Consider the following 16078-nt stretch of genomic DNA (forward strand, 5'->3'; position numbering starts at 1 on the left):
TGTAAATTGACTGTAACTTTTAAGATCCCTTCATTTATATCTCCTACAAGAAAGTCATTTCTGCTTCACTTGCTGCCCATTTTGATCTGGTTTCACGAATCAACCCGTGAGTCACTGGCTACTGGAAGTCTAGAGGGAAGACCAAAGGCAGGCCCCGTGTCCAGTGCAGGGCACAGTGAAAGCAGGCTCTTCACAGGTGATCTCAAAAACAGAACCAACACCCATCTTGCCTTTCACAGGGAATGTTTGACCAATCTTTAAATTTCTTTTCCTTCAGTTTTTACACACACACACACACACGTAATGTAATAGAAAGACTCGCATTTAAATAATTATTCTGGAAAATTCATCCAGAGCTGCTCCAGTGGAAAAATCTAGAAAATAGAATTAAACCCAGAAAATCCCACATTTTATAATGGACCTTTTTGTTTTCCTTGATATAAATTTGTTAATTACAAATCAAATGCACTACCCCCACAATGATCAAAAGTACCAAGTTTCATTTAAACATTTTAGAAGAGTAATAACTCATATATCTAATAAAAGTACTCAGGAAATATTTTTCCAGTACTGAAAACAATGTTTGGCAGGAAATCAGTTACTTACGAATTAAGTTCTTCATTATTGTCAACAAAAACATATATAGGATTTCAAGTTAGCCAGCATTTAATTTTGTAAAAAATTATTGTGAACATGCAGAGGTAAGAACCATTAGTTAAAAGTGCTGCTTTCTCAAAGCTGTTAATAGAAAAGTTACCGGATAGCTGGTGCTGGTTCAGTTTATTCTATAGATTTGTACTTTTAAAAAAATACAGACATGCTATATGAACCTAAACTCATGATAAAACTTCTAGGAATATTCAGGATTATCAATTTAATGACTTAATTGTTACTCTTGTATAAAACTCCATTTCAGAAAGCAGTCCTTGCAATTATTCTCAGAACTACTGAAAAAAAAAAAAGTTGTGTTTTTTTTTTTTTTTTAAATATATTTTATTGATATTTTACAGAGAGGAAGGGAGAGGGATAGAGTTAGAAACATCGATGAGAGAGAAACATCGATCAGCTGCCTCCTGCACACCTCCCACTAGGGATGTGCACGCAACCAAGGTACATGCCCTTGACCGGAATCGAACCCAGGACCCTTCAGTCCGCAGGCCGACGCTCTATCCACTGAGCCAAACCGGTTTCGGCAAGTTGTGGTTTTTTAATTTCATAGTGGACAAAAGTTTACTTGACTTAAGTAAAAGTTCATGAGATATTTCATTTTTATTAACTGCCCCTCAGTTTAACTGAAATATTGTAATAAAAAACATTGCAGTTCCTTTTTAGAACTGCTCAGAAGACTTGAACATTCACGCATGTGTCTAGTATTCTTTTTAGTAGACTGCTTCAAAACTGTGGAAAAGAAGCCCTGAAGGGCCGAAACCGGTTTGGCTCAGTGGATAGAGTGTTGGCCTGCGGACTGAAGGGTCCCAGGTTCGATTCCGGTCAGGGGCATGTGCCTTGGTTGCGGGCACGTCCCTAGTGGGAGGTGTGAGGGAGGCAGCTGATCGATGTTTCTCTCTCATCGATGTTTCTAGCTCTCTATCCCTCTCCCTTCCTCTCTGTAAAATATCAATAAAATATATTAAAAAATGCAGGTCTTCAAGGTTTGAGCTCTTTCCACGGGCGTCACAGCTTGCCAGCATGTGCTCTTCATGCATGAGACTATTTTTTAAATGGACAGTGCCTTTGGGAGCCGGGATGTCACCTCAATCCCTAGGACCTTTTTGCTGACAAACCAAAAAGCTGGGTATGACCCCGGTTGGTGTGACTCAGTTGGTTGGAGCATTGTTCTGTGCACCAAAAGGTGGTGGGTTTGATCCCTGGTCGGGAGGAAACTGATTGATGTTTCACATTGATATTTCTCTCTCTCTCCCTCTCTCTCTGTCTCACTTCCTGTCTCTGAAATCAATTAAAAAAAAAAAAAAAAGGCTGCGTATGGAGGAGGTACTTAATACTTGTTACCTAGCTATTCTAAATGGAGTTTGCCTGAATTGTGTACTGTTACTGGGAATGTAAGTTATACATCAGAAAGTGAACTTGCTCTGGCCTGTGTGGCTAAGTGGTTAGAGTGTCGGCCCATGCCCCAAAGGGTCAGATTCTATCCCCAGCCCTGGTTGGGGAGCGTGCAAGAAGCAACCAGTCGATGTGTCTCTCTCACATTGATGTTTCTCTCTCTCTTCCTCTTTTCCCCTTCCCCTCCCTTTCTTCCACTCTCTCTAAAAACATTAATGGAACTGGCTAATGTGGCTCAATGGTTGTGTCAAGCTATGAACCAGGAGGTCATGGTTCGATTCCCAGTCAGGGCACATGCCCGAGTTGCAGGTTCAATCCCCAGTAGGGGGCGTGCAGGAGGTAGCCAATCAATGATTCTCTCTCATCATTGATATTTCTATCTCTCTCTCCCTCTCCCTTCCTCTCTGAAATCAATAAAAATATTTTTTCAAAAAATTAATAGAGCCCTACCCGGTTTGGCTCAGTGGATAGAGCACCAGCTTGTGGACCAAAGGGTCCCGGGTTCGATTCCAGTCAAGGGCATGTACCTCGGTTGCAGGTTCCTCCCTGGCCCGGGCCCTGGTTGGGGCTCATGCAGGAGGCAACCAATGGCTGTATTTCTCTCACATCAATGTTTCTTTCTGTCTTTCCCTCTCTCTTCTACTTTCCCTAAAAATCAATGGAAAAATATCCTCGGGTGAGGATTAAAACAACAAAAAAAAGGAAGTTGGACTTGACCAACTAATAAAGTGAACAGTTTCATACTAACAGCTGCCGAGACCTCCAATTCTGCTATGTGTTGCAATGCTTACATGAGACGCAGGGACGGCAAAATCTGGGTTTGTCAAGTATGGTGCTGACAAAGTATGTTAAGAGGTTAAAAGAAATAAAAAAGCATGTCTTGGTGTTTCAGTTAGTCCAAATATACTAGTTTTAATCTGATAACTGAAGCTCTGAACTAATCTGACAGATGTGCCCTACTATAATATTTAACCAGCAGCCAGCTAATATTCTGACTGTTTAAAATGACAGTATGCTCAGAATAAATGTTATAGGGTAAATTGTGAACGTGGTTAAATAGTACGTGAAACAGAGTAATGTGGAGTTAGACGAAAGTGTGGCTGTCTCCCATAGATGTGTGCGTGTGTCCATGCATGCTGCTAAGAGCTGCCTCATGCAGGACAGAGGGCAATCAGTAGAAGGACAGGAGGGCCAGAAACACACAGTGCCCAGGAGCTGCCCCTCCTCCAGAGAGCCGACCATTCAGAATGTACTTAACCCTTCGGGTGCTTTCGTCCCTGGACCAGGAAAGTGTGGAGGGGAACGAAGGCAGAGATGAAGAGGAGGTCACAAGTGCACTCCTCCCGATCTAAAAGGGGAAAAAGAAACACACTCGGGAAAATACATACAACAAAAACCCTACCACCTACCCCAGTTTCCCAGGAAGAGTCCTAAAAAGCTACTCAATACGCAAGATCAGTGCTGAAATTTCTGTGACAGGCAGCTGACTGCCACACTAGCCGATGACAAATGCCCAGACATGTATAATCCCTTAGTGAAATGCCTTCCAGAAATTACTCAGAATTTATAAAGCTATTTCTTCTATATAAGGGAAAAGATAATATCTAGCATAATTTATCAAATTTGCCGATAGTTTTGAAAAAATAGCTTTAAACAAATATTTTTAATTAAGACAGATAATATGAAATGAGAAACTATATGAATGATTAAAAGTTGGTATGTTATCAATCTATTTTTTAGTAGATATAAAACTTTTACAATAAAATAATGACATTCTTACATTCTAAGTGTCTCTAAAATAAAAATATACACTATGAAAACTAACAAAGTTTGCTTTTCTTAAATTTTGTTTTCGGTTATACAAAAACGAGTTTTTTAATTTAGTTCAATGACGTTCCATTACACCAAAAGTATCAAATCAACTGCTTTAGAATGTTTAGCCCAAACAACTTAAAAAGTTGAAGTAATATATTCCCAATTACAATATAACAACACAGTAATTTTACCACACTAAAGCTGGACAAAATTAAACTAGGGCTTAATTTACTAGACCATACATATTCATTACTGTGAATTTTCTCTGAGAATTTTTTTGGAAACTCTTACAAAATTTGACTGAAAAAAATAACAACTGTGACATTCAAAAAGATAAAATTTATTCTCTAAAATTATCACATAAGTTCAAAACATCTGTGACATTTGGTCAAAACAGATTTTTAAAATAAATCAATCTGGAAGAAATATATTATTTTAAAACCTCACAACACAATTATTATCCCATTGTAAAATAAGATGTTAGCAGCCTGTTACAAAACACAATCTTTGGAATACAACACTTGTAAAATCGATGTAGAGTGTTTACACCTCATTCTTATGAAAGAACAAAGCAGTGCTTTCTCCACAGTGGGGCAGTGGGGGATGCAGAAGCAAAGCAGGCACGCTGACCACACGTGCAGAAGCTGTGGAGCCCAGAAGCTGTGTATGTCCAGACCACAGATGCCACCTGCTCAACTGGGAGGAGCAGAGAAGGCACCTTGCATTCTAAGGGCTCTAGTTCATAAAGGGGCATGTACCTGTCTTACCGACCTCAAAGAAGATGGCACTTACTTCTAGTGGTGACCTTAACAATTTGTTTTTGGAAATGGGGAAGAAAGTTGGTTATAAGAAAATAAAATTCCAACAGGGAGATAAAGGGGAGGGGAGCTGAGCAAGAACCAGAGTATCGGTTTTGTTGGAAAACTTTTGGCCAATGACCCTGTGTGCTTGTGGTGCTCCCACAAGCATCTGTCAACATGTTAATACAGCAAACACAACGCTCATAGCCCAATGTGGCAAAGCAGAGACAGGGGCATCTCCAGGTTCAGAGGAGGGAATGCAGGAGGCAGGCTGCACAGAGAGGGAACAGGGGAAGCGCTAGTGGTGGTACTTACGTGTGCAGGGAACGGCTGCAGTCTCGTCCTGCTCTCTTCGGGGTGGTTCGCTTCTCCCACTGGGAGATACGGCTTCTGACCTGATCCCGTCTCGTACATGGACATGGGCCTACTGCCCCGGGCAGATGGACGTCGCTTTAAGGAAGAGTGGTTGGAAGTATCTGGGTACTCAGAACCAGTTTGCACCTGATATATTTTGGTTGAGGCCTGTTTCCTGAGGTTCGAATTTTCACTCTGGAGTGTTTGAAGCTGAAAGAAATGTTTGGCAGTGGGACTGTGTTTTTCTACAGCAAGCAGAAAAAGCAAACACCAAATAAATGCATACAACTACCAGCTTTAAACAATAAAAACAGTAATAGCTAGCTGGGTTGAAAGTTAAAGGCAACTATAAATGAGAACTCTATCTTCTAGAATGAATGAAATGCAATCAACTCATTCATCACTGAAGCATGATAAATAGCTTAATTTCTAAATGTGGAAAAGTTGCAGATTAGACTGTTTAAAAACAAATGTCTAACGACTTAAAATTTGGTCATGGCAGACCTGAGAAATGTTTGCAGGCAAGCTGAACTCTGGATTTTCCTAAGGCTGTTGCTAGCAAGAGCTTGAGATCATTAAGACATCGCGTAGGTAACTTGCTTTTCAAATGAGCCCTGAGCAATTTGCCAAAATGCCAGCGGACACCATGGAAGCAGCACAAAAGTTATTGGAGTTGCTGTGCAAAGCAAGAAAGACAGTGAAGTTCAGCTTATGAAAAATCAGGTCAGCTACTTCCCAGAAAGCCAACAGGAAAAATTATAATCAACAAGTTTTTATTACATAATATTCTTGATGTTCCAAACAATGTAGCACATGTTAAAAAAGAGGGAACCGAATCATGGTATGCTTGCTATATTAACATATTACACAGAAAACTGAAGACCTGTTCTGTTAACATCTTCATCTGAACGCTCCACGTAGCATGCTCGCTTCCCTTTGGTGACTGATCAGCTTTCAGCCAGAGCTGGAATATGTGGCCTCTCTCTCCTTTGGTTTTGTCACCCAAAATCGCGACCATGATGGTGTCAGCTTTAAACACTCTAATCTGCCTGGCACCACCCCATTTTAGTTAGAGGCTGTCACTTGGAGACCCTGAATGCTCTTTCCATTCCTCACATGCAGGCTGCTTCATGGTGTCTGATGAATTCGAGTTAAGGGATCAGCAAGGAATCATGTTACTCGTTGGCGTCTGGCATTTTAAACACAATTAACTGAGTCCAGTCTGCAATGTCCTTCCCCTCTGGTGCTCCTTCATCTTCCGTGACACTGTCTAAGCTGGGTGTGGTGTGAGTTCAGCTGTCTACTCTTTAACAGTGATTGTAAAATCTGACCAAATTGCCCACCAGGGCCAAGGCTCAGGTCCGCAAGCAACTGTATCTGCACCAGAAGATCATTACTTTTTCGATAGCAAACCATTCGGTTACGAGTTACTTTCAATTTTTATTTATAAAGCACCGATCTGTGAAAATGCACCAATAGTGGCTGCTCCTCTTCATTAATTAGCATCTTTTCCAAGCAACTGTTAAAATGTGAAAGATCAAATAGAAATCACGCTACTTTGTCAACTCAATATATTTATATATTAAAAAAAACTTTACCTAACTTTGAAATAAAATCAATACATTTTTGTTAAGTAAACATATCTCACATACTTTATATTAATAGCACCAAACTTCTGTGAAAGCCTGGCGTACTGCCTCTGTCAGAGAAATACCCTCATCCTCCGTTTTCTCGAAGAGTGACCCACTAAGGATTGCTTCTACACCACAAAGGCTTTCAGGATCTCACATATCTGCAACTCCCTTTCCAAAGAAGGAACAACAGCTGCAAAGTGACAAGCAGCCATGGAAAATCCCTACATTCCAGGACACAGACAGGCGTAAGGTGCCTGTCAAAACTATGTATTAGGGAACCCATATCCTAAAGTGAAATGGTCAAGGTCCAAAGAGTGAGGAGCTTAACTGACACAGGCCTGCCGATGAAGGAGTGGGTGTCTGGTCACATGTCTGTCTATGTAAAAGCCTTCTCTTAGAGTGTTTAAGACAAGGATGTTTCATGTCTCTGAAACATCCAGTCTGGATTTTGCTTGCAAGTGTTTTGATGAGCACAAGTTCCTGGTCTCAATTTTTAAGAACTTTAGTATTCTGTATTTAGAGAGATGTCTTGGATGAATCAGAATGATACTTATCTACATGAGAACTAGACCACTTTTTTTATTTGGAAGGAGTATAACAGGAAATGAAAATTTACAGCTAATCCAATAGTTTCAGAAATCAAAAGCTTTTTCAAGAATTGAGGAAATATTCCATGAGCAACAGCAAATAATTTCGTTCTATATTTCTTAAGACATTTGCTTTCAGAGATAGGTATCTCTGTCAATTTCTACACGTACTAAAAGGAGCATTAAAGAATCAAAAAGCTGATGCTTAGCAGGTTGATTTACAGTGGCAAGGTCAGCATGTTTCAGAAAAAGGCACCTCAACAAAATTATTAATTCAATTAATGGGTCAAACTGTAATTTATTAAACAATAGGTATTTCAGAAAAGACAGAGGAAGTGCAAGCCCTGTATGTTACGGCTGCACGCCAGGGCCAGCGAGACACAGAACAAGTGTTAGGTTAAAATGTGACTGATCTTCGTGTCCCCTCCTATTATAGCTAGTAGAGCCATCTATCTCAAAAGGTCTCCACAAGTGATCTAGAACTCAGCACCTAAAGAATCCTCGACCATGCCCAGGCCAGGGCGCACTGCAGGGTACTTCCCTGACAAGCAGAGGGCACAGCCCACCTAGTTCTGTGGCCTTCCTTTAGGAAGCATCACTGAAAAGGGCCCAGCCACAAATGACCTGCACCACATCCCCCGTTCTTGATCATGATTCTGAGGCATGACTCTTCAAATGCCTTTGTTTTGTTTCTGTCTAAGGGAAATGTACAACATCTCATATTGTGGAGAACTGAATGATGAAATTTTCAACTTTCTTTTCTTAGAATTCTCATAATTAATTACATATGTAATCCCCATCTTAAGCAAATTCCTTGCTACTGTTAGCCACACTTCTTTTAGGGATTAATATAGTCATATATTTCTGACTCTGTTAAAAGGCAGTGAGCGAGAAAATGCTAAGCAAATAGGGTTCTTACTAGTGAACATCTCTCACTAATGTAAACAGAATGTTTTCTTATATTCACTGAGAACCTGCTCTGTGGCAGGCCCTGCTCTAAGCTCTGAGGACATCATAAATTAGTGGTTAAGCACTGGTGAAGAGGAACACCTGTAATAATCTGAACAATAAAGATTAAAAAAAATAAATTAATAAAAATAAAGTAAATACAAAAAAAAAAAAAAAAGCTCTGGTGAAAAATAAAGTGGGGATGCAGGACAGGGCTGCCAGGGCGGGAGTGAATAACAACTTAGAATAAGAGTGAACAGGGACAGCACCCCTTGCATGGCGTGGGGTGGGGTATGATGTGGAATGCTGATAAACACATATACCCGTCCAGGGCTTTCAGCTGCTGTCTTTCCGGTATGATTATTCTTGTAGAATGAGCAATAGGAAGAATCACATCCACAGAGTGGCATCCAGGATCCCAGGAGGCACAGAATGGTGCAAGAACTGATAGAAGCACCTAATAGGTTGTATGTTTCTTCTATTGGGACACTTACTCTGCATTTATTTATCAAAGCTACTTTACCTGCAATATCCAAATACTACTTCCAAAAAGACAGCTTGGCCCAAAGACTTTTAGGTTACAATAACTGTTTTTCTTCCCTCTAACCACAAGTATTGTGCCTGGGATTCTTCCTTATACTATGGGGTTAAAGCGTCAATCATCCTGGCATTTATTAACATGTTACCTTTTTCTGCATAATTCTCAGCTCGTCACTCAAGTTGTTATTCACCTTCATTAGCTGTTGTATCTTGGCCTCAGAAGCCACTAGAGCGTTTTTGACCTCCATAAATTCCTGCACAGTGACTGGTCCATCTGATAAATCTGAATCTAGGCTCTAAAAATAAATTGGGGAAAATGTTCACAATCTGAGACGATGATAACATTCAAGACTAACAGCTAAAGAATTTCAAATTCTGACCATGCCAGCTGGACTGCAAAGTTAATCAAACTAAATCAAGGCTTCTGAGGGTAATGCAAAAATAAAACATAAAGGTGGGGTTACTATAATATTTGAAAAAATTTAGTCAATATTTTCTAACAGAATAGGCAGTAGGGCTATAAACCTACTCTGACAATGACTCTCTAAATGCATTTGTCTTGTCTGCCTTTCCTTGCTCCTTCATTTTTTCTTTTTTATTCATTCTTTAATTCATTCATTCCAACAAAAGTTTATTGAGCACCAGGCAGTGTTCTGGGGATATATAAGAAAATAAAATAGACTGCGATTCCTACTCCATGGCATTTATATCCAACAGAGTGAGGGAGGGGAAAAATAAAAACAAGTGACTGTACAGCCTGACTGAAGGTGATAAGTGTGGTGGAAAATAGATAATATGGAGAAGGGTAAGGGGCTAGGGAGCTCAAGTAGGGCTGAAGGTGGGCGCATTTTACTTAGACAGACGGGGAAAGCCTTTGGGTAGGTGAGATGTGAGCAGCAGCCTAAAGAAGGTGAGGACATTAGTCAAATGGCTGTCTAGAGGAAGAACATTCCAGCCAGTGGCAGAGCTCAGCTAGAGGGAGTGGGTGTGCAGGGCAGAGAGGAGTGGGAGGCCCGTCAGTCCACAGAGGACCCTTTCCCGTAGGTTCCTTTGCTTTCACCGAGGGAACGCAGTGCTGCTAGGGAAACTCTCGCTGTCCTCTCCGCATTCCCTGCATCTGCCAATGGCACTACCAGTCTCATAGTCATGTGAGCTACATATCCCTGACACATCTTCTGTAAGTCTATCTCCCCCCCCACCCCCCCCCCCCCCGTTCAAACATCCAACTTATTGCCAAGGCTGGTCTATTCTATCTTCCTGCCCACCCATTCTCAAAAGTTTGCTGAGCCCCTCTGTGGGCTAGGTCAGGGCCAAGGTCCTCGGGATTCAGCAGAGGGTGGACCAGCCAACCCCTGCTGCTCCTCCCTGTGCTCACACTCTGCTACAGTGATCTCTCTGCCATCTGGACCCTCCCAGCCAAGCCCTGAAGTGGCCTGGCCAGCTCTTGGGGAGTATCCTGATTGGGTTCCTTTCCTCTCCTCTCTGAACTTCCAGAATACTCCTCCCAAAACACACACAAATGGACCCAAAATGGCTGACCACTGCCTCCTGCTCTCCCTAAAAGCTTCCTGGGCTCGGCTCTGCCTGCCAAGGTCCATGCTCTTCAGTCTGGCACATGGTGTGACCTCCGCCTGCTGCTGCAGCTTTAGTTCCCACTCCTTTTAGGCTCTCTACACATCACCAGTCCACCCCCAAAGCCCCCCAACCAGAATCCCTTATTTTATTTTCTCTCTGCCTAGACCACTCTTCCCTGCCTTTTCACATGCCCAAACCAATGCATCCTTTAAGACACGTTAAGAGCCATCCTATTTACAAAGCCTACGGCTACTCCCCCTCAGCAACAAGTAGTGTCTCCTCTCGGCTCCCCGTCTCTTCTGTTGGAGCTCATGACATGTATCACTGTGTGCCTCTTACTGCAGCTACCTCTCCTCTTAGGCAGTGACAGCCTCACAGGAAAGGGACCAGACCTCATTCAGGGGAGTATTACTCAGAGAAGTCCTTGGAAAACATTTGTTGAAAGAATAAAACACACAGTCCCTCCTCACAAGTTTTATAAAGTCACAACTGCAGCAGGGCTATGTGACTCAGCAATGACTCAGGGACAAAGGACTCTCACTTTTAAAACCACTTACCTCGCTTGACCTCTGCTGGGCCCAAGCTCGTTAGTGAACTCAACTCTACCTCCCAGCACTTTCACGGGGCTAGCCCTCAAGTGGCTTACGAGCAAGGCAATTCTGCAGGAGAAAAGATGTTTAAAAGAATCACAGTGTCCCTTCCTGTGTGTCATCTCACCTTCTGCCTGTTTGCCTTGCTGGCAGTGGCTTCCAGATCTGTGTCTTCATCTGACGCCACACTGTCATAGTCCGGCTGGTCATTGTCTTGACTCTCAATACTGTGCTGGTTATTGATGGTTTTCAGTATGAGCTCCACATTGTCTATCAATAGAAGCAAATAACTTTATTCAGGCCTAAAAAAAACTTTTAAGAAAGTTATTGAGACAATGTTCTAACCAACTAAGCTACCTGGCCAGGGCCTTGAAAAAAGTTTTTCCCCAAAAAACTATTGGGAGGATTTTTGGGTTGCTATTTAAAAGACTGAAGAAAAATGACAGTGATAGCAACCAGACAGATAGCCTACTATAAACTGCATAGAGAGATTTAAGCATCCCTCTGAGCTACTCACCAAATGTGGGTAAATAATCAGATGGCTTATGAAAGAGCTGCTCAAAGGAGGCTGGTTCCCAAGTTTCCAATCATTCAGTGAGATAGAGTATAGCTCCAAATCATGAAGATAAAGTTGTGCTAATGCAAGCTTAATTGTGATTAACCAGGTAACATCAAGTCAAGATAAAGAATATTGTTAAAGTGGAGCCTAAAAACTAGGTGCTCAAAGAGCAGGCACAGGTATTTAGTCAGCTGGATGCCAGTGAGAGAGAGAGGAAAAAACAGAATGACCCAGTAGCCACACACATGTGCATATTAGAAAGGAATTGTCTACAAGGGAGCAGGGATGATTCTATGAGCTCTAACACATCTATCCTATCTAATAAAAGAGAAATATGCAAATTAACCACCACTCTGCTATGCCCACTAGCCACACCCACCAGCCAATCAGGGGCAAGTATGCAAATTAACCCAACCAAGATGGCGGCCGGACATGGAGCAAGCAGGAGGCTTGGGTTTCCCTGGCGATGGAGGAAGCCAAGCTTTCCGCCTGCTCTGGTTGGCCCTGGCCTTCGCTCAAGGCTACAAAGCTTCAATTATAGAAGATAAATAAATCCCAACAAAAATGGCTGCAGCCACAGAGCAAGCAGGAGGCTTCGGTTTCCCTGACGATGGAGGAAGCCAAACTTCCTGGCCAGCCCTAGCCTCCGCTCAAGGCTACAAAGTTTCAATTACAGAAGATAAATAAATCCAATACCAGGGCCTCCGCTTGGGTCGCCGGGGGGCGTGGCCGGCCTGCAAATCACCACAGGCCCCTAGCCCAGGCCACCCCACACCCCAAGGGAACCCCCCACCCTGATCCGGGACACCCTTCAGGGCAAACCAGCTGGTCCCCACCCGTGCACCAGGCCTCTATTCTAATAAAAGAGTAATATGCAAATTGACCATCACTCCAACACACAAGATGGCTGCCCCTATGTGGTCAAAGATCCTGCCCCCATGTGGACACAAGATGGCCACCACAAGATGGCCAGCAGAGGAGGGCAGTTGGGAGGGACCAGGCCTGCAAGGGAGGGCAGTTGTGGGCGATCAAGCCTGCAGGGGAGGGCAGTTAGGGGTGACCAGGCCAGCAGAGAAGAGCAGTTGGGGGGGACCCAGGCCTGCAGGGGAGGGCAGTTAGGGGTGACCAGGCTGGCAGGGGAGGGCAGTTAGGGGCAATAAGGCTGGCAGGGGAGCAGTTAGGCATCAATCAGGCTGTGAGGGGAGTGGTTAGGGGGTGATCAGCCTGGCAGGCAGAAATGGTTAGGGGCAATCAGGAAGGCAGGCAAGCAAGCAGTTGGGAGCGAGCAGTCCTGGATTGTGAGAGGGATGTCCGACTGCCCGTTTAGGCCCGATCCTACCGGGATCGGGCCTAAACGGGCAGTCGGACATCCCTCGAGGGGCCCCAGATTGGAGAGGGTGCAGGCTGGGCTGAGGGGCACCCCCCACCCCGTGCACAAATTTCGTGCACGGGGCCTCTAGTATATATATAAAAGCCTAAGTGACCATCCGACCGTTCAACCATCCAACCAGTAGCTATAATGCACACTGACCACCAGGGCACAGATGCTCAATGCAGGAGTTGCCAAGCTGCGGTGACTTGGCAGCTGCGGTTCTCGGGTGACATACCCAGAACCAGAGAGGAAGGAACCTGATTCTGGGGTGCATCACCTGAGAACCGCCCTCTCGCAATCCAGGACCCCTCGGGGGAGGTCGGAGAGCCAGTTTCAGCCTGATCCCCACAGGCTGGGCTGAGGGACCCCACCAGTGCACAAATCTGTGCACCGGGCCTCTAGTTTCGAATAAAAGAGTTCACAAATTATCCAAGTCTCCCCAATTTCTTTCAGGTAACTCAAGCTAACCTCTAATTTCCAATATTGTTTCTAGGTATTTTGATGGATAATATCTGCATAAATTATGGTTACGTAAATTTTAATTTTAAAAATTAATATTTAAACACATATAGCACCTGATTATAAAAGTAATAAAGATTCAACATAGAAAATTTGAAACTAGCCCTAACCGGTTTGGCTCAGTGGATAGAGAGTCGGCTTGCGGACTGAAAGGTCCCAAGTTCGATTCCGGTCAAGGGCATGTACCTTGGTTGCGGGCACATCCCCAGTGGGAGGTGTGCAGGAGGCAGCTGATCGATGTTTCTAACTCTCTATCCCTCTCCCTTCCTCTCTGTAAAAAATCAATAAAATATATTTTAAAAAAACACTGTTTAAAAAAAAATTTTGAAACTAATGAATCATTCACGGTCATTGCATAAGATATATATATATATATATATATATATATATATATATATATATATAATTATTATTTGCAGTAGTTATGGTCTATAAAGTTGCTGTAAAGACTGAGTTAGTAAATACTGAACCACTGTTTTGAATGGAAACACAGGGTTAGGTTCCTGCAAGCCTTTGGTCACAACATTTTCATCAACTAACGAATGTGTAACCTTGTTTTATGTGTGTTGTGTTTAGACACCCATAATACATATTGTTGATTCACTAACACTGAACTCACAGCCAACAGCAATAGAACTCATGTCTAAATGAAGCTTATCTAACACATGCATTTTCTCCACAAGGCCTATCATAGCTTCGAGTGCTTACGAACCATAAACAGCACTTCAGCACTAGTGGCCCATTTTAAACAGTAAAATTACTAACAAAAAGCACAAAAAATGTGAAAAATATAACACTACACAGACCTTGAAAAGGACACTTGTTTACAATATGAAAGTTGAAACAAAAGGCAAAGTGTGATCTTATTCAATCTCAGCTGGGAATATGTGCTTTCGGTGACTCAAGTGCTGTGAGTACTGATTTTGAGGTTACAAATATATTTTAGTGAACAGGTGAATATGCAAATATGGAATTTGTGAATAATGAGGACTAATTATGTATTTATACTTACATGTGGTATATTCACTTGTACATACGTATGTTATAAATGTTTTCCTTACAAAATTGGTATTATACGAAAATAAACCTTTATTTAAAAAATGATTATTTGCCCAGCCAGCATGGCTCAGTGGTTGAGCGTAGACCTATGAATCAGGAGGTCGTGGTTTGATTCCCAGCCAAGGGCATATGCCCAGGTTGTGGGCTCAGTCCCCAGTAGGGGGTGTGCAGGAGGCAGCCAATCAATGATTCTCTCTCATCATTGATGTTTCTATCTCTCTCCTTCTCCCTCTCCCCTCCTCTCTGAAATCAATAAAAATATATTAAATATATAGTTTTTAAAAATTACTTTATACTGTCATTAGATATTCTCTGAAAAAGAAAGTCTGTGCAATACTATTCAAATATGTGACAAAATGTTATGTTTCTAACGTTTTCAATATTACATAAAAAACATATATATAGATATATAAGATGCCTCTGATTTCTCGATTAACACCTAGAAATGGAACCTCCAAATCAAAAGAGTGTGTACATTTTGATACTCCATATTTATGAAAGGACCCTTATCATTGCATCTTCACCAAAGTTTAATAAGCTTTCTTAGAACTTGATTACTCCTGGTCAAAGCAGTAAAATCAAGAACAAATTGTTGTCAGTTAATGAGTACTTACTGTCTTTGGGAATGTAATATTGACTGAAAACTTAATTTTTATGGTAGGTATTTCTTCTGTTTAAATGTTTTACAATAAAATGTATTATAATTAGAAAAAAGCCCACGAGAGGACAGTTTTGCGGTGGAAGGCAGCATGTCCTTAAGCACAGAGACAGGTCTCTGAGTGACAGAATGAGCCTCTAAAAGGCACGGAAACAGGCACTCGTGCTGTCTACAACTTAACCCACAGTAACTCTCACAGTCAGCATCTCAAGCTCATAGTAACAAATTTTAAACATCTGGAACTCAGTTTTGTTTTGTTTGTTTTAAATATATTTTTATTGGTTTCAGAGAGGAAGGGAGAGGGAGAAAGAGATAGAAACATCAATGATGAGAGAGAAACATTGATGGACTGCCTCCTGCACGCCCCCACTGGGGATAGAGCCCGCAATCCGGGTATGTGCCCTTGACCAGAATCGAACCTGGGACCCTGCAATCTGCAGGCCGACGCTCTATCCACTGAGCCAAACCAGCTGGGGCTAGAACTCAGTTTTGTAGGTAAGCAACAGCAGATGAGCTGTAATTTCAATAAAGAGGGCTTATTTTCTTATGTACTTTAACAAGATCTAAGTCAGACTTTTGGGTTAATTTCAGGATGCAACTTTATAGGAATAAAGATAAGTGATGCAAGAGGGAAAAATCACATATATGATACATGTATTTGAATAGCAGTTAATAATGTTGAAATATTTGTAATTCACCAGGGCTCACAGAGGTAAACTTTTTGTCCCAATAAAACTTATAGGGTTTTTAAACTAAGGTATTCTGTTGATGACTGCTCTAATCATTTTATAACTTTAAATCTAGCACTTGTATGAAATTTAGTAGGCCAAAGAAGCAAACTTGGTTTGAAACAGTTACCTTTTGAACTAGAGAGAGGACTGCCTTGCTGTCTCCTCTTGGCATCACTGAGAATGTCAATAACCAGCGTAGCAAACTCATGGGCATTAAACCGAGCTAATTTCTGTCTGCCCTGAAGGTGAAAAAATAATTGAAAATACTACCAAATG

General features: G+C 42.1%; 1 protein-coding gene across 8 annotated transcripts in view; it reads right to left on the bottom strand.

Moving 5' to 3' along the window:
* The window catches only part of GIT2 (GIT ArfGAP 2), a 55889-nt gene that overhangs the window by 12483 nt on the left and 27328 nt on the right, over positions 1-16078 (bottom strand). For 2 of the 8 annotated variants that reach the window (XR_013959549.1, XM_080650142.1), the window contains exons 12-15: positions 15930-16041; positions 11032-11174; positions 4992-5240; positions 3320-3409 (exon numbers count right to left, since the gene is read on the bottom strand). Coding sequence is in view for 7 of the 8 variants with exons in the window: in XM_080650142.1 (XP_080506268.1) it covers positions 3320-3409; positions 4992-5240; positions 11032-11174; positions 15930-16041 (594 nt within the window). In the remaining variant the exon portion in view is untranslated. Of the gene's footprint in view, positions 1-3319; positions 3410-4991; positions 5241-5581; positions 5707-5788; positions 6550-8885; positions 9036-11031; positions 11175-15929; positions 16042-16078 lie in introns of those variants that run through there. The other 6 variants (XM_080650140.1, XM_080650141.1, XM_080650145.1 and 3 more) reach the window with 6 other exon arrangements.

The sequence above is a fragment of the Plecotus auritus genome (genome assembly GCF_963455305.1).
Source record: "Plecotus auritus genome assembly, chromosome: 13".
NCBI lineage: Eukaryota > Metazoa > Chordata > Mammalia > Chiroptera > Vespertilionidae > Plecotus > Plecotus auritus.